The 18,165-nt window shown below is 49.4% G+C and overlaps 1 protein-coding gene across 6 annotated transcripts in view; it reads left to right on the forward strand.

Annotated features, from left to right (window-relative positions):
• Positions 1-18,165, forward strand: part of qkia (QKI, KH domain containing, RNA binding a) — a 52,949-nt gene that overhangs the window by 8,761 nt on the left and 26,023 nt on the right. For 2 of the 6 annotated variants that reach the window (XM_057011722.1, XM_057011726.1), the window contains exons 1-2: positions 87-517; positions 14,972-15,114. In XM_057011722.1, coding sequence (XP_056867702.1) covers positions 373-517; positions 14,972-15,114 — 288 coding nt within the window. In that variant the 5' untranslated portion in view covers positions 87-372. Of the gene's footprint in view, positions 1-82; positions 518-14,971; positions 15,115-18,165 lie in introns of those variants that run through there. The other 4 variants (XM_057011724.1, XM_057011721.1, XM_057011727.1 and 1 more) reach the window with 4 other exon arrangements.

Genomic DNA, 18,165 nt, shown 5'->3' on the forward strand with positions numbered 1-18,165 from the left:
ATTAGTCCCAGGAAGCCCCGTCGGCCAATAGGAGTCGACAGGGCGGGGTTTCGCCGCGGAACGGTCTCTCGCGCCTACAGTGGTGGAATCGAACGTCCCCGAGCGCACACGGCGTAGAGGAGTGTATGGCGCGCGAGTGTTGGGGAGCAAGATAACGGTTTCTTTTTTTGGACCCTCGGCTTCGCCACCGCGAACAAACCAAATCCGAATTTTGAGGGGGGGTTACTGAGTTTTAACATCGCAAGGAGGAGGGAAGCAGAGGGATTGGAGCCGCAAGTTTTTTTTTCCTCTTTTCTTTTCTTTTTTTTTTTATTTTACTGAAAGGGGATTTTGTGTTTCGCCGTGGTTTTGCTCTCCGCTCCCACCGCAAAGATGATGGTCGGAGAGGTCGAAGTGAAGGAGCGACCGAGGCCGAGTCCCGACTATTTGATGCAATTGTTAAACGAGAAGAAGCTCATGACCAGTTTGCCAAATCTCTGCGGCATCTTCACACACCTGGAAAGGCTTCTCGACGAAGGTAAGCGGCGCTGCGGGGCGACGCGAGGCGTCAGGGGGAAATGAGGAGTGTGTGTGGGGGGGGGGCGGCATGACCAAGGCGCAGTCCGGTCCTGGCACGACTTCGCAGGGCGACTCGCTGCTCGGCGCCAGGGCAAACGGTCCTATAAGCGACCGTGGCAGGCTCGGTACCACTTGTAACTCCCCGGGCTGGTGCCTGACAGCGAGAGCACGGCAGCCTTAACCCGAGTACAGAGAGCAAATCGGGGTCTGAGGGTCTCGTTGCTAACGCTGGGCTTCCAGAGTTTGTTGCACCGCTGTCGAGTTTTTGGTGACTGGAAAGAAACTTTCTGACTGGTGTAAATAAACCAAACCCGGCGGCCACCATGAGCGGGTCAATCAGTGCGACTGACTGTGGAGTTCTAAAGCAAACTTTGGCTGCACCAAGCGCGGATTTGCTATAATTTCCGACGGGGCCCGGGTCCACGTTCCACGGCAGTTTTAGCTCGGGTTAGCCACATTTCAAGCTAGCCTGCCCGACCGTCTGCGTTCCGCTGCACACTTCGGAAATAGAGGGGAGGCTGTTAACTCGCTCCGAGGCAAACACACGGACGGGGCGAACACGAACGTCCGCAAGACGGACGCCAAGTATGAGAAAAGTTGATTTCCGCTTTGCCTTTTTTTGGTTCTCCGCGGGGTCGGGTTAGTAGTTGCCCAGCGGCCGAGCTTTGGAATGTGCGTGCTTGTTGCCCAAACAATGGCCAGCGAGTTGCTGCTGGGAGGAGGGGGACGCCAAGATTACCCGAACTTTTCTTTTTTCATAAACGGCTGCACGTTCGTGGTTAGTGGCCCGTCGTTTGTTCGACGGAATGCCCGCGTCGGTCGTGTTTGCTCCCCCCCGGCCAAGCGTGCTCGGTGCCCGCGAAAGCACGTCGGCGCCGCCGGGAGATCCGTCTCCCCGCGCCGCCGCCGCGGATCGTGTCGCGGCGCAGATAAACGCGGGGGTTTAGCGGCCGTTAATGTTGATAGGTATTAATAACATAAGCTGGCCTAAGCGGAAGGTTGGACTTATTGTACATGTAACCGAGCATGTGACACTAGAGAGCGCCACAGCCCCCTTAGCGGGTCGGCCTGGGGGGGAACGCAGAGCCGGACGCGCCGCGGGCGAAAACACTGTAGGCGTCCTGATCCAAGTTTCGGGTCACATAGGACGTGTGTAGCAGAACACGCTCCCTGCATGTTTTCACGGGTAGCCCCAGTGGAATGTACTGTAGTTGCTAAACTGGTCGGTGTAGATGCCTGGATAGGCAAGAAGTGAAGTATTTTGCCCCCACCCACCCACAAATCACACCTGATTGGAGGGTTGACGTAAGTTACTCATGGAATAATCAGCATATATGGTTCGTATGAGTCTTTAAAACTTCTCCCGGTACCTAAAGCTGTGACCACAAGAGAGGTGGTCGGCACCAGCGGGAAGTAATGGGTCTGGAGACCTGGTCACCAGTGAATCTTAAAACTAAACTACCATGAACTTCCTAGTGTTTAACTGACACACAAAAAACTTGTGTTAGTTGTGAAGACTGCGATCCCTTTTTGTTGTATTTCTCTTTTGAACCTGAGAACGTGTGACCTTCGCCCTCGCCAGTCTATGGTTTACCAGCGTTGCCTCAGCAGCAGCCCAAACTCAACGTTACTTCCAGAAATCACATGAACCACCAGAAATTGTGCCAAACGTCACCCCCGTGCAGCGGCCGTCTGATTCCTGTTATGGGCTGTTTGGTTTGCTCTTCTGCTTTGGACAAGCTGCGCCTCTTTAAGTCCGACCTCCTCCCATTCTGTGTCCCGCACCGGTTTAAGCCGATCCCACCTAGAGCCCAGTGTTTATTCATGAATGTGCAGTTAATATTAAATACAAAAGTAAACATGCGGTTTTTCGCAGAATATTTGTATAAAGTTCGACCCTAACACGGCCCCCTGACATGGGTTATTGATGATTTGGTACTGTAGCTGTTCTGTCCTGTCACATTTCCTGAAACTGAGAGTTTATTTTTTAGCGTTCGTGTTTGTTTGATCCGAGGTGGGTGTTTACCGGCAGTAAATATCACACTCCACTGTAACTTTCTGTCAAACAGGGCACGGCCGAAGGGAATTTTCAACTTATCTTTCTGTCTGTGGGTTGTTTTCCTTTCCGTCTGCTGCGGACACTGTGGAATTCTCAGCCAGTTGTCTCATTCCGGGGTGGGTGTCACGTTCCCCCTATGAGGAAGAGCAGGTGCTGCATTTGGGGTACAAATGTAAACCGTTGGAACAAGCGTTTTTGTGGTACGTCATCAGAATTCTGCTTAAAATCCCACATGCCAGATTTCACGAAAAAAGCCCCCCCCATTTCATTTTGAAAATTCCCAATTGTGGGAACGTTGGTAGCGAGCCCCCCCCTCGACAGCTGCGGATCTGCGCAGTTGTTTCCTTGGCAGTTCGGCAGTGGAAAGCTGACACCACGCGTGAATGTGACAACTGCCCCCATCCTTTCCAGTGGCATACATCTTCCTGTTACGTCTCCATATATGTGCGCAGTCCCTCAAGGTCACTCCGGCCGAGTGACAGGCCCCCTTTGAAGCCCCCCCCCGCATCACAGTTGTTCATCTCCCCGAGGTGACACCTGCTATAGGTTTTTTTTATTTCTCTTTACGATACGCCAGCCAACAAGCTGCTTCAAATTGCTATATTTTTCCTTGGCAGTAGGAGACAGCCTATATAACATCCAGGGATGTGTAGCGCTGACAAAGGGAGGTGGGAAAGAAAGGAGGGGGGGGGGGGGGTTATTTGTCATGATATATGGGGAATTTTACTGTGGGCAACAGAATGGTGAGCCTGTTTGCAGATATTTAATCAGAGCTTCTGGAAAGCTGCCTTTTAAAAGGCGCTGTCGTAGATTGAGTCGTACTGTGTTGCACTGTGCCCCAAGTGGCAGCTTCATGCCATGATGCCCCCCCACTGCTGATTTCTTTTTTGTCCACCCGTTTGTCTCGGTGTGCCTTGACAAGGTTTTCCCAGGAGACCAAACTGTCCACTGTGATGGGAACGCTCCTTCGGGAGCGGCTGTTTGGAGAACATATTTTGATAAATGGGGTACCGTGTTGGTTTTATACCCATTGTCCTGCCTTTTCTGACACCCTGCTGTCTCCCGGTAGCGCTCACCCTCGGCGCTCCTCTGGACCTGCACTAACCTCCGCAAACAATCACTTTAGCAGCTAACGAGATTGGCCAGCGAGACGTGAGCGAGCCTGGCCAGAGATTGACAGGGAGAGAGAATTGTGGGTGTCAGACCAGTGGGGAAACCAGTTAATCCCCCTGCCACTGCCCCTTCCTTTCCCCCGAAGCGGCACATAAGCTGGAATTTAATTAACCACAAGTTATCTCGTGAGCCGGTTTGCTGGGCCATTATCGCCGATGAGGAAGTCGACTCAGAGGTTTCCTGTTTGTGTCCGACGCTCCTGTTTTCCAAACACGTCCCCCCCGCCGCGCCGCGCTCCCCTTAGCGCCGATGCATCCGTACTTCATCTTGCTCTCGGAGTCCCACTCTAACCACAGCAAACACGGCCACCATGCAGGCACGGAACGATAAAGTCATCCCGAGACAGCTCGGGGCTCTTATCTCGGACCTCGATCCCGCCAGCGCGGGGGTCTGCTTATCGCTACTCCATTTGCCTTCTGTCTTCGTGCCCTACCCGGACAGGCTGGCTGCCTCCTTCGCACGCCGTCGCCAGAGCCATCTTCCCTTTGATTTCCGCCGGCTGTTAGACAACACAGTCCTGGGGGAAATTTATTTTCCTCTCTTTGATATTCCTTAAAGCGGTGCAGACATGTTTGGTGATGTCACAGCTGCCCCCGTGGCTTCCCCCCCGTTTCTTCTGTATTATGCAAACGCATCTGCGCGAGGTAACACCCATTCCAGGCAAAAACGGGACTATGGGGAAGTGAATCAGCGGTGTGTTTTTGCTTCAGACAGACAGAGGGGAGCGGGGGGGGCTGTTTTCTCACTGCAATGTCAAGAGAGGCCTGCTCCTCTCCTGCCCTCTCCCACAGAGGTGGGCCCGTCACCCTGATTCCATCTGACACAAAGAATCCTTGTTCCCGTCCACATGGTATTTCTCAGCGTATCCTCGAGTTAGAGTTTGTGTGCGCGGGGTCGCACCCTGTAAAATTCTTGGAGTGCTTTAAATAGCTATCACACTTGCCTCAGTCCCAGCAGACCCCCCCCCCCCGCTGCGCTCTTTAGCGTGCTGTGGTCCGATTTAAGTCGAAATACTACAGCTAGATGGACAGGAAGCCAAGTCATGGCACCCGCAGCATTTGTCACAGCTTTTCTCTCCTTGTTTACGTCATCCTAAAGAAAAGGGGGAGGGGGGCACCCAAAAGTCCGCTCCGATCCGCTCTGGCTCGCCCACCTCCCTGCATTTATTTTCAACCGAGCGTTGGCAGGCAGCTCAGGAATTTCACCGGGAGCACAGTCAGACCACTTAACCTCCAGCCTGATGTTTGTTTTCCCCGCACACTCGCTCACATGGCGTGTTGTTGCTTTCAGTCGGGCATTAGAAGGGCTGCTTTGCTCTCTGTCTTATTTCATTGTGCTTAAAAAAAAATAAAAAATCAACGGAGCTTTTAAATAAGCCGGAGCGGGTCTGTGACCGAGCTGGGCTTTTCCTACGCTCTGGATTTCACCTCACCGCTTGAGATGGTAATAAAATAACAGTTTTAGGCGCAGACGTCTGAAGCGGGAAGCATCGGAAAATGCTGTTTTGGCAGCTGATTTACAGTTGCCTCGGAAGGATGTGCGAATCTTGATACAAAGGTGTCAGGAAAACGGTGATTGTGCAATAGTGCAAAGGACTGCTGAACAGCCTTTTCCCACATTTCCATGCATAATAATAGTAATTTTTGTGCATAATAAGACATATTTTTATCCCGTTTTATACATTTTAGGCGACACTGGTTAGCTGCCACACAGTCTTTCCTTTCCCCTTCCTGTTTGGGCCTGTTTTCCTTCCCGTGGCCACGCCACAGTACATTTCCTTGACTTCCTGTATGCAGCCCGTGTCACCTTCAAACCCCTGCTACAAGAATAAATTCCTTGCAGAGGAAAACTGCTGCAACCTGTAACAGTGATCAGAGAAGGTAAAATTAGGCCGTGTCAGGCCGCTGACGTGGTTTAAACCCTAAAGCCCAGGTCATAATACGCCAGCCTCCCTCGGAGGAACAAAGCAGATCAGTTGCCTCTTGGTTTGTCGCTTTCGCCGTTGGTTTTGCTACCTGGCAGCCCGCCGATAAATCAAAGATGAATAATTTACCTGTCCCTCAGCTGCCCGTGTTGTTTCTGCGAGGCTTGACAAGAGCAGGCGGCGCTGCCGCAGCCTTCCCCGAGGACCACAGGAAGTGAGGTAGTAAAATCGCAGTGTGTTGTGCTGCCTTCATGCACCGTCCCGACCCTCCTCGGTGAACACGGAATGCAGTTTCAGTCCTAACGTGACCAGCGAGCACCAGTTCAGACTGTCTGGGAGTGTCAGGGTATAATCACAATCAATTATCTTTCACAGATTTAAAAAAGCAAAGACTTGTAAAATTGTCTTCTGTTGTTGTTTATCACAAAGTCTGTCGCGCCGTTTTGTGCTATTTGGCTTTTATTGATGAACAAAGAGCCTCTTTGCTGCGCGCGTCAAGCTGGCATTTAAAAACCCAGATAGCTGACTGGAAGGAATGTCCCCGCTCAGACGATGTGCAGAATCCAGTGAAAGGGAGAAGGCAGGCGATGCTGTCAAATGAGGGGCGGGTGGTGCTGGATGAGGAGGAACAGAGGATTTCAATGTGCTGCGAATTAGGTCATCTGAGTGGCTGTAAAGGAAGGTCGCTGACCCCTCCCTGAATTCCACACTCCGTCTCACCCTTCCTCCCCCCCAGTTAATAATAACACAATGGCTTTTTGTGCTTTAATCACACACACACACACTGGGTTCTTCCAGCCGGTTTATGTAAAAGTACGCACAAGTGCTGTTTGTAAATACATCGAATTTTGCACATTGGATGCCAAACAGCTTATTGCAGAGTAGTTTAAGGGCATTTGAGCAAATGTGATATTTTATCAAGTATTTTCTCTTTAGAGGAGAAATTTAACAGCAGCAAGGATTCTGGGCTCCTGTGGAAGTGGGAAAAGCAGCTGACTTGAACTCTGGAGGACTGCAGATATCTGGCTAATGTTTCTGGACACAAGCGCTGTTTTTACGGGCGATATGCTCCGTTTTGGGGCGGAATTAGGACCATTCTGTTGTAAAATTGATTGCAAACACAAATGGTGCCTGCAGTGTTCCAGCTCCTGCTACTGGGAGGACGGGTACAGCTTCAGGAAAGGTGCCAAATGGGTCTGACAGCTTGAGGTGCGGACCAGCGCACCAGGCGATGGACTTGCTTGTCTCTGTCTCCTCAAATCCTCCTCCTGCTCTCACGGTTCCACCTGGACTCTGCTTTCATTTGACATGATTCAGGGTGTTGGTGATGGCAGCACTCTCAGGTGTATCTCTGCTCCACCTCCTCCCTCATCACCCCCCTCCCCGCCATCAGCGACGGCCCCTCTGCTGTTTACATTCGAGATTCAATCACCAACGCCGTGTTTTCCAAAGAAAAAAATTAGGATCACTTCTCCCAGGAGGGAGTGAGTCATTTTTCCTGGCTTAGCTTTCTTTAAACCAATTTATTTTAGCAGAGTGACTCCAGGATTCCTTTAAATCTTCCTCCCTCCCCTCGTCTCCTTAATTTGTTTTTTTCCCTTCTACTTCTCCTCCACTCATAAGTGAGTTTGTCTGACAAAACATTCAGCCTTGGGGCTACACGGCCTCTTTCATGTGAGGACCAGTGGTGACATTAAAGGCTGCTACGTGGAGTGTCAGCTCGCATCATCTCAGCTCCCACCGTCTGCGCTCAGGACGCCAGTATGAGCGTGGCGTTCCGCTCGATCCCTCACAGGCCGGGAACACTGTCGGGTAGCGAGCAACATGCCCGCACCTGCTCGCTCTCAAAGCAGCCGCCCGCGCCCGTGCGTGCGCGTCTCTGCCAACTGAAGTGCGGTGGAACGACGGTCCGTGTTTTCCCCCAGTGTGCTGGCTTCAGTTGACCTCCCGACACCGGCGTCGCAACGGGATTGTGGATTACTCTGGGCCTCCGGCACATTTGTCTCCACCTCACAGATTTTAGTTTAGTCATACAGGAACTCTTCTCGTGACAGGAGCCTAGACTGGTAAAACTGGAAACCAAGCCATTCCTGTGTGTTGCACCTTACAAGTCTGTGGACATGTCCCGGCTGGTCCGGTGCCTGACGCTGATGTAAACAAACATAACCTTTTTATCCAAGCAGTGATTTGAAGTCGGACTTTTTCCCTACTCTGACCTGCAGCGAACCTTTCTGACACTCCTCTATAAAAAGCTAACTACTTCACACTCCTGGGGGGCCTCGCATCAGGGGCCTGGCCCAGATCTGAGCACATTTGAGCCCAGAAGTCCACTTCATGTGATCGTGGCAGGTATAATGGGGTTTGGGATTTGAGTGACATGTTTTTACTGAGGAAAATAACCTGCTCCTCTTAAAATAAGGCCTTCTGTGTTGGGGCCACACCCTTGGTCACAAAATAATCAAGAGGTCAGTTTGAAAGAGTGCAACACCCACATCACAATAATCTCCTGAAAAGGATCAAATGAGTGAGGTTTGAGCTTTCCTCGTCCCTGACTGACAGCAAGATGTGATGCCGTCCGAAATCACCAAAACCTTCGGTGATTTTTGGTGAAAGAACTCTGAGTGAAGCCTCTGTCAGAACTGGCGCACGCTGGTTGCCGAAGCACGAAGCTGGTGACGTCGACAAGGGGTGAGAGGAAGAGTTCTTGAGAAGTTCCCACCCCCGGTACATTACCAGGAACTTTGGCGCTGGAAACGTGTCTGTAGAAGCAGCGGTGCAGGGAGAAGCTCCAGCTCTACGGCCACCATAGCGTTAAAGTTGTGAAGTTGTGCCGTTATCTGAATGTTTATTCTGGCCTTCGTCCTCCCTGCTGGTTGTGAGGAGTGACTCTTTAGCTATACTGGTGGACAGGAAGCCCAGTGCATGTTATCTCGCACAGTCACGCCGGCAGCGACAGCCTTTCCTTCCTCTCTAGCTTCCCCTTGTGACAGCTGGATCTCTTCCTGGCATTGTTGCACGATGGGCAGGGCAACTGTGTGGAACCCGAGGTACACCCATGAGGAACGACCCCCCCCCCCCCCCCCCGCGGGTTTAATAGATGAATGCTCTGCTTTTTAGGCCTCCTTTAAACCCAGATTTGTCCTGTCACAGCATTTCCTGTTGCAACGACTGGCTGGAGCTGTCCACCCTTGCAGACCACTTGAGTTTTTGCTGCATAAAAAGGGTTTTTATTTTTACAGGCCATGGGAACTTGCTCCCCCTTTTGTGGGGGGCAAGCACTGCATTTGAGTGGACCTGGTCAGCATGTATCCTGACTCTTCATCCTGTTATTCTTCCCGCTCCTTATCTCCTATTCTCACATCTTGCGGAGCTCTCAGCATGTATCCTGTGCTTCATTTTACTTTGCATCCTCTGTATTGTTGTCTGTGTGTGTGTGTGTGTGTGTGGGGGGGGGCGCAGGAGAGAGGAAGGATATAGGTTCGTGCGTGCACGCCGGAGGCCTTGCAAGATAAAACGGCCATGTTTTTATAAGGCCGTCGGCGTGTTTGGTGTGCAGACAGCCACAAAAAATGCTGAAAGTTGAGTCCAACAGGTTAAAGTACGGTGAGAACGGGATTGTTGAGCGGCACCATACAAGGCCTCTCTTTTGTTACACTGTCTGATCTCATTGTCGAGCGATGTTTGCGAAAAGTGCTCCCATGAGATGCAGAAGCAACAGTCTGTTTGCTCGCACTTTATGTTCAGTGGGCTGAAGAAAGTGGATCTGTTGTATGCAGAGCTGCATTAGAATATTTGTGCAATCAGCGATTAGCAAATCTGTCCAGAGGAGAGGCCTTAAACGTTCCATTAAGTGCCCTGCTAACACTCCCCGCTGCTCTGCTCTGTCTGTTCCTCCGTTTCTCTCTCTGGAGTGATGTCCTCAAGTTCAAATATATATTAGTGTGTATGTTATCACACTTCTCACCCCGGGATCCTGCAGGATCTCCCACTGTACTGAGAGTAATGAATGCCGGGCCCTTGCGGCAGCCATTAAAAGCAAGCCATTACGGCTCAGTATTGAACCAGCCCCACCTCTCGCTACGATGGACCCCATCGAGAGCACAAAGCTGGCGGCCCCACGGCTCATCGCGCTGCCAGCATGCGGCGCAGCTCGCAGTCCCATAAGCCAGTTCCACGTCATCAAACGCGATGATCGCCCGGGCTAATTTTAGTGTAAAGTTTTTTGCTATTAAGTTTTAATAGCCCGCTGGATGCTGTGTGGGAGAGCCAGGAGTGGAGGAGCTTTTGCTGCAGATCTTTCTAGATGATCCAGAATACCAGCTCCTTTTAAACACAGACGACTCCTCCCTTTATTTTTCTGAATAAATGCACCTGTGCAACATTCATAGATGATTTCAGATCCAGTCCTCCCCTCCGTTTTTTGAATCTGAATCTGAATAAGCAAATTGCTCTGTTTGTTGTTGTTGTTTTCTTTCTTGGCATTCCGCTGGCTACCTACCCCACTTCCCGCCTTGGCCCCTCTCTCCCTGTCTGCTGTGTCTACCTGTTTTGTTTAATCACCAAACCAACATGCAACGACATGTTCCCCCAGTCCACCGTCGCCGCCGCTGCCAGCAGCCCCAGAAAGCCACATTCAGCCTGGCATTTCTTCCCCGGCCTGCGTGCGCTCGCACTGACAACCCCAGAAAGCCTCACATTTGCCACCGGTTATGATTAATGACTTTGCTGATTGCTGTTCTTGGCCGCCGTCACACCTACACATTCTGCATTTGGCGTAAATATTCCCCCGGGTTCGGGAGTAGAGGAGGAGATAAACCGTGCATCTTCACACGTTGGCAGAAATATTAGTTTAATGTCAGTCCAATGTTACATTACATTAATTACTGCCTTTTTTTTTTATCATCGCACCTTCATCCAATCTTTCCGTATCAGTCGAAGGCGTCCCTGTGTCTGGTGCCAGGTTCCACTGCTGTGAGACATAGAGATTAAGTTCGGCTGCGTCGGAGGAGGAAACAAAATGATTTGCCTCATTTCTACCGTGTGGTTGTCGGGGGAATACACAGGTGTCAGCGGCTGGTTAATCGGAGTAAAACGGGGACTCGCTACTTTCCATCTGTATTTGTTCAACGGAATTTTGCTGCGAGGCAAAACTTCCTCCTCCATCCATGCCCAGCGATATTTCTGTGGGTTTCCTCTCCCACGGGAGACCGTAGCCTAAAAACACACGAGCTCATTAGCTCGTGGTTGTTTTGGGCATGTTTATACATGCACATGTACTTGCTTTTGTGTCAGGTTATATATATTTCATGGACACCAGCTAAATATTGTACAAGCATGTGTTTTTAGAACAGAAATGTGGTTTTAGACGGCTGCTATGAAGAAAAGCTGCCGGTATTTTTTATGAATTAGTGTTTTGACCCGATCGGATAATGGGGGCACTACATTCTGCTCTGTCCTCAACACACCGCAGGTAATCTTCGGGGTATTTATGTGTAAATTTGTGAGCTGCCGCATCCCTCCTATTGACTGGAATTATTTTATTGAATTACCTAAGATGAAAACCCTGACATTGATAGATGAACACGGGGACTTAGCATCAGATGGTAGTTTAAAGATGGCACCATGGGAATGCCCCCCCTCCCGAGGGGTGTGGCAGCGACAGCGGTGGCGGTTACAGCTGTTAGCTGGCGATAAGACCCAGCAGTGCATATGTTTCCACAGCTCCGCCAGTGCACCGGTGCATGTACACTCCCCCTCCATACTTTCAAAGAAGCCTCGGTCTTTCATGGGCTCGGCCCGCCAAACCCTTAAACTGTTGAAGTGGAGCGTCTCTTCGGATAAAGTCGTCTGCACCGTGAATAAAGGGCAGGAATGCATTAAACAGCCAAATCCTTTCACTTGCGACGGGTAGCCGGGCTTTGTGATCGTGCTAACGTGCGCAGCTTCAAAGTGAAAATGCTTGTTCCTCGCTTCGGCATCGGTGCGTTTAGGAGTATCTGTGATTACTGTAGTTTTTTGGACACGAATCCCAAATTTCTATATTTATCTCTGCTTCCCAGCTGCCATTTTCCCCTCTTAAACTATGCTAAGCATACATCTATATGCTACCGCAGAAGGACGGTGGTGTCGGGCTTTGAACCCCCCCACCTTCCTTTAAACTGCACATCCCTTTAAAGATGGAGAACTCGTTAAGTGTCTCTGCAGAGCTGATCGTTTTGGCTAGAAGATTAATCGGTGTTAGACTCAATCTGTTTCAGGTGGCAGATATTATCAGGCTAACTCCAGGCATCACAAGGCGTCTAAAGCTGCTTTGCTCAGCCAAAGCTGATCAGCCATTACTCACCAGTTAAATTTCTTTCTCTTGGTCTGTGTTGCGCACGTACGTGGAACATAAATAGCGGGATGTGCTCTGTGGTCAGAACACAATGCTCAGAGCTGCAGAGGGAGGACAAAGCATTTATGGAGCAGGTCTATTTTTGGGCTCTTAATGGACTTGTTCCCATTTGCTATAGGAGCAGCGGTCCTGGCTGACTGGTCTTCTGTCTCATTTTTGCCACCGAGCTGATTGTTGTTCTGAGTTCTGGATTTTCTTTCCTGGGGGTTGTTCTTAAAAATTGTGAGTCAGGAGGCCATTTTAGGTGGCTTTTCTCACCACGTCACCCTCTCGTGCTTGCGTCAGGTCAGGATTTTAGCCTCAGACTGGGTAAATAAATGAAAGCACATCAGCCTATGGTCCAGAGTTCACGCTGCCTCGAGCTGCGTGTCTCCGTTCAGTTTAGATGCTGGTCTCAGTTCCTCCACCGTGATCATGGGCTAATGCCGTCCTCAGCTTATTACTGTTTAGGCATGTCAGGGAGGGTCAGGGTGCTGAAGGAGCAGCCATCATCTCCCTGCTGCTTTCAAGAACATCAGACTGTCTCTGTAGTCCACAGCTCTTTGGTTTGGTATCACTGGGACTCTGGAAGTCACCCCCACCTACTGCTGTTCAGCTAATTCAAAGCTTCTATCCTTCCTTTTGGTGTCCATATCTCACGATTACAGAGAGAAGCAGAAGGGAAATGAAGTGAAAAGCATCTCTTGTAGATGGAACCCCAGAGTTTGACTCTTTTTTTTAAACTGTTTTAATTGCAGATTTTAGAAGAAAGGGCAGGCAGTGGGAGAGCTGAGAGGTGGGAGAGAAGTCAGCCGTTCTGGTTTAAAGCCTTCCCTTTCCTCCAAACACCTTCCACTTCCCCCTCACAAATAAACGCGAGCTGCGATAGAAAGTGCTGGCTGTGTGTGTGGTTTTGCTGAGTCAGGCCGTGCATGGCTTACGCTGGGCCCAACCATGGCTGAAGGGGAGAAACGGGACCTCTCTCTGCCTCCTCCCTCAGCTGTTAAACATGTACATACAGCGCATCAAACGTTCTCTTTGAAAGCACATCCTTGTCTTGTGCGATTGCCTGGTGTTGCGGGACGGTAACCTTCAGTCTCTTTCGTCTTTCTAACAAAATCAGCACTTCCTGCCAGGGTGGACAGCTAGACAAATGATTTTGTTGGCCACGCAAGGCAGGGGCTAATTTTTAGGTGAGCGCAGCGCTTCAGAAAAGATTTGCAGCGCTGAAATTAGAGGCTGTCAAATGCCCCGTGTCTCCAGTGATGGCTCTGCACAGCCCCTTTATGTTAATGTGGCATTTCAGCAGGAGGAAATTGGAAGGAGGCGGGGGGCTGCCCGCGGTGGCTCTGTGCACTCGTCACGTGCGCACACTTATAATTATTTTCTCTTGTTATTTGAAGGCTGGACCCCGTTCTTTGGGGTAAATGGCACAGATTACGTTGCTTCTGTTGCATGCTTTATTCCGAGTCCTGATTTTCTTTCCATTTAAAACAACAATACCTTATTTTTCCACCGGTGGACCTCCTACACGTGCTGAGCAGTGAAGTGGCCTGTGATGAACAGTCCCCTTTGTACATTTCCAACCAGATTAAAACCAGAAAATGCCAGGTATACATGTGCTGCAGTGCTTTAGATGTACCGTATGCTTAGCCCTTGCCCTATCTTGATCAGATTTTAGATGTTTCGCTTAACTGTGCAGGCATTTGTGATCCGCCACCCATCTTTGCTCAGTATCTTGTTGTTTCCCGACCTCTCTGCTTTATTTATTCTGTTTCACGCGACCTAAAGCTGCTGCTGCTGTTCAGGATTGACTCAATTTGTCGACGTAGACATTTACACAGCTTTGGATGAATCCACCTTCAGAGCTGCTTGCCGTTGTTTGGACCCGGCTGGTGCCGGATAGAATGGCTCCGGGCAAGGTTTCGTGGCTTGTTTGTATATTTCGGATGAGTTCCGCGGGTTCTGTGAGTGCAGCTGCAGGCCAGATGTCGACGTGGATCCTCGTTAGCCCCTATGAGTGGATCCATCACACGTCGGTCGGTCTGCCTGGAAAAGTAAATCAACTCACCAGATCTATTTACAGAAGGATGCCCGTGTTCCAATTTAGCCTCAGTTGAAGGTTCGGGCTGAGATTTCAGACGTGCTGTGCTCGGGGCATCTGAGTTAAGCATCAGGTTCCCTCGCTGGGGTTTAATATAGAATGTCCAACTGCTCACTCAACTCATGAGACGTGGAAATAACGCCCACTGGCTGCACACAGCACATAATTCCTGGTGGTCCTGCCAAGCGGCACACTGTTACACTCAGATCTGGGTAGTTAAACACAACCCGTTTCTCCCTGCTCTTCCTTTCGTAGAATTGTAGATTAATATTTTGTTCAGGGGAGGCTTGACACACAATTATCAGAGCCGTAACAACTTTGGAGGACGCACAAACACTTTTACCCCCTAATGGAAGCAGTGCAGCATTTCCATGTGCACATTTGGGAGAAACGTGCTGTTCTTTGTTTGTGGGTAGAGTGTGTGTCTGTGTGTGTGTGTGTATGTGTGGGGGTGAGACTGAGGTCCATTAGTTTTATCTGACAGCAGAATCAGATCTGAAGGCATGTATCTGAGCCTGAGTGATTCTCAGCAGCGCTTCTGTCCTGGCTAGTAGCTGCTTGATGGGCTGCTGCATTAGCCGACTGCTGCAGGGAGTGCTGGGTAAAAAAAGAGACCATCTTTGACCTCTTCATAATGCACAAGTTTTTTTTCTACGCCACAATTAAATTAAATAGCAGTTACGGTAATGTGCTCCCAATATAAGACCCTTGTTATGTCTGGAACAAAACCAGAGAAATGGTGTATTCAGATACTGACGTCGTCCGATTTGTGTTTTTCAGAAATCAACAGAGTCCGTAAGGACATGTACAGCGACACAGTGAATGGCCTTGTGGACAAACCCCCCCTGGAGCTGCCCGAGCCTGTAGGAGCCATCGTCCACCTGCAGGAAAAACTGTTTGTGCCTGTCAAAGAGTACCCTGACGTAAGTGCAAATAACAGCAGAGCATTCTGCCTAATTATTGTTATCTCTGGACTCCTCTGTTCCTCCAAAACACACCATTACTCCATCAGCTGTCACAGATTTTGTAATGGCACAATCATTCGAGTGATGTTCGCATTCAGGGTGCATTGTGTGTCCATCCTCACTCCTTTCCTTTGCATAAGGACAATTGGGGGTTAGATGTAGGGCAATTTATCATTCCAGATGATAGATGGGTGTTAGAGCAGCATGGGTGATTGCTCACGGGTTACGCCTGCATCCATGTCTGCGTCCACTACATTAACAGCCCGGTCCTGTGTGTATTTGTAGGGTTGTGACCACTGTCACAGTCGGTCACCTTTCTCATGGTAATCTGCGGGCAACCACGTGAAAGGATGTGTCACGTCTTGTCGAGCAACATTTCTCTTCATAATCCCAGCTGTTTGGAGTGAGGAAATGAATGGGGGGAGGGCGACGCGGGATAAGAGGCCCGTGGAGCGGGGCAAGGTCTAGTCAGGCGTGGATTGCATTTTCTCCCTGACAGGATTGATAAAGGGCACTGGGGGATTCGTTGGGATCAGCTTAAGTCCCACCTTTAGACCAGACCCATCCTCTGAGCTCAGGCTAAAGCAACCAACCAGGACTCGGTGTACTTGTTTTAAAGTAGCTTTAGGGGCAAATGCCACATGTAACTCTTTTACCTTAATGCGCTGAGCCACTGTTTAATGTTCAGCCTTTTTGGATGCCGTGATGTAATTATTTGAAAGTGTTACTGATCCAAGGTTACCGTGGAACTACTGTGGATCCAGATTGGTGTGTGTGTGTGTGTGTGTGTGTGTGTGTGTGTGTGTGTGTGTGTGTGTGTGTGTGTGTTTTGCCTGTATTCTGCAGGATGATCTTTAGTGTGGAATAAATGCTAGATCTTTTGAAGGGAAGGGAAAGGAAACGAATGATGGGGATTGGGGGGAAATGTCACTTCCAATCTCTCTCTGCCCATTGGTGAAAGAAGAGGAAAATATAATGATGGTGATTACTGGGCTGGAGAATATTTCCCACATTGAAATGCGTCTGTGATGCAGTTTGAGGCCTCCCAGGAGAGCAGGGTCTGATAGTCTGGCTTTATCTCGCCTTCCATCCGCCATTTGTGTTTGTTTTCCAAACTTTTGTCTTCATCCTATTGTCTTCCGTTCCCCACTTTTAATCTGCAACCTTAACTTGTCCAGTCTGGAGACGTTGCTGCATGTCGATTCTACAGAAATAACTCGCCATCGCGTTCTACTTCCTCTGACCCTCCCCTGGTCTCTATGTGCACCTCTCGCCTCTCTATAAAACGCTGGCCTGGGTCAGTCTGTCTCTCCGTCTGTCCTCACTCTTTTCCCAAAGTCAGCCGTTCCCTGGTTTTGTCAGTGTCGCAAAGCTCTGTGAGCTTTGACTGGCAGCCGAGTCACTGGCTATCTGATAACTTCAACCTTCAATTAAACGCTATCTGCAGCTCTGCTTTTCTTCTAAACGCACTCGCACACACACGCACACACACACACTCACACATCGATAGGCAGCTCACTGACAGCTCAGCATGTCATTTCCGCTGACCTTCAGGCATCTGATAAGATGTGACATGTCTTTTAAGTTTGGCTCTGTCCCCACTTTATTCCCTCTGTTTTTGTATTTGCCAGAAGTTTTGCCTTTTTCATTCAAGACAAAACCCTCGGTGACATTTGACTTTTAAGGAGGGGATAACTCCTGAGCCACGTGTACGTTTTGGCTTCATCATTTTTTGCCGAACAGAAATGGAACTATGGCACTGGGATTACTTTTTACTGGCATAGTGCTGAGATGTTCCAAGATTCCATTAGTCTCCATTCAGGCTGTAGGAAAACAACATCCTCTCATTCACTTCACGTGATTCATGACATTAAAAAGTTTAAATGGGAGGACTATTGTCGTTTATATCAATGCTGCCCCCTACTGTTGGTATATTCATGACATTTAAAGTGACCCAGCAGGAAAATAAAAGAGCCATTAACTACAGCTAAAAGTGTGGTCACTAACCTCTGTGACGGAAGCTTATCCTTAATTTCCAATGGACGATCAGAAATGCAAAACAGCAGAGACGTCTCCGCTTTTGCTTGGCTTGGTTTTGCTCTGTTGGTGTGTTTTTAGAGATCTCATGGTTGCTGCCCTCCATCTCAGGCTTCCTGTCCCATGCTTCCTTTCAAAATAAAGGTCTGGATGGAGGCTTCCCGTTGAACATCCAGGTTCAAACATTATAAATTCTAACGATAACTTAAATCTCAGTATACTTCTCTCTGCATCTACAACTATTTGTGCATTCTAAAAAGACCATAAATCTCTATTAGGCTCCCATTTGTTGAAAGACACACACTGTTTACATGAAGGTGTTTAGAGAGGAACTGAGGGTTGATGGATGTGTATTTACAGCTCACAGTTTACTCCAGATTGTGATGAGCAAAACTGACCGCTAAAGGACACATCTTATTTAAATTGTGTTTATCGAAAAGTTCACAAACTCTGATTCAGGCTTTTTTTCCAGCCGCCATCGATCGTTATGCCTTCCGTCTGTCTCTCCGCTCCTGCAATTCTACCCTGCCTGCAACCCTAAAGTAAACCCAAACAGAATTATCAACAGAGTGTTGGATTAGGCGCTAAACGCCGGCTGTGTAGAATAGGCAGCTTTGAAGTCTGCAGGGCTTTGAGGCGAAAATGTCACCAGAGAAATCTGAGGGTAATTTCCCTTCCTTGCCGCTGCAGGTGAGGCATCTGTGTGATATCCATCTCGTGTTTTTCTTCCCTCTTGACCTTTTATCATGTGAAATATGTTAAAACGCCGCTGTGCATTAATAGCACATTGTTTTTGAGCATCGAGCCGCAAAACAGGTGAATGGAAGTGGGGGGGTGGAGATTCTCTCCCTAAACATGAATGAGTGTGTATCATCACAGGAACATTGATTTTTGTTGTGTTAGAGGAATGATGAGATCCTCTGAGGGATTCGGGTTTTTGGAGCAAACAGTTGAAGCTCTGTAGTGGTGCAG

The sequence above is a fragment of the Takifugu flavidus genome, chromosome 16, assembly GCF_003711565.1.
Source record: "Takifugu flavidus isolate HTHZ2018 chromosome 16, ASM371156v2, whole genome shotgun sequence".
Lineage (NCBI taxonomy): Eukaryota > Metazoa > Chordata > Actinopteri > Tetraodontiformes > Tetraodontidae > Takifugu > Takifugu flavidus.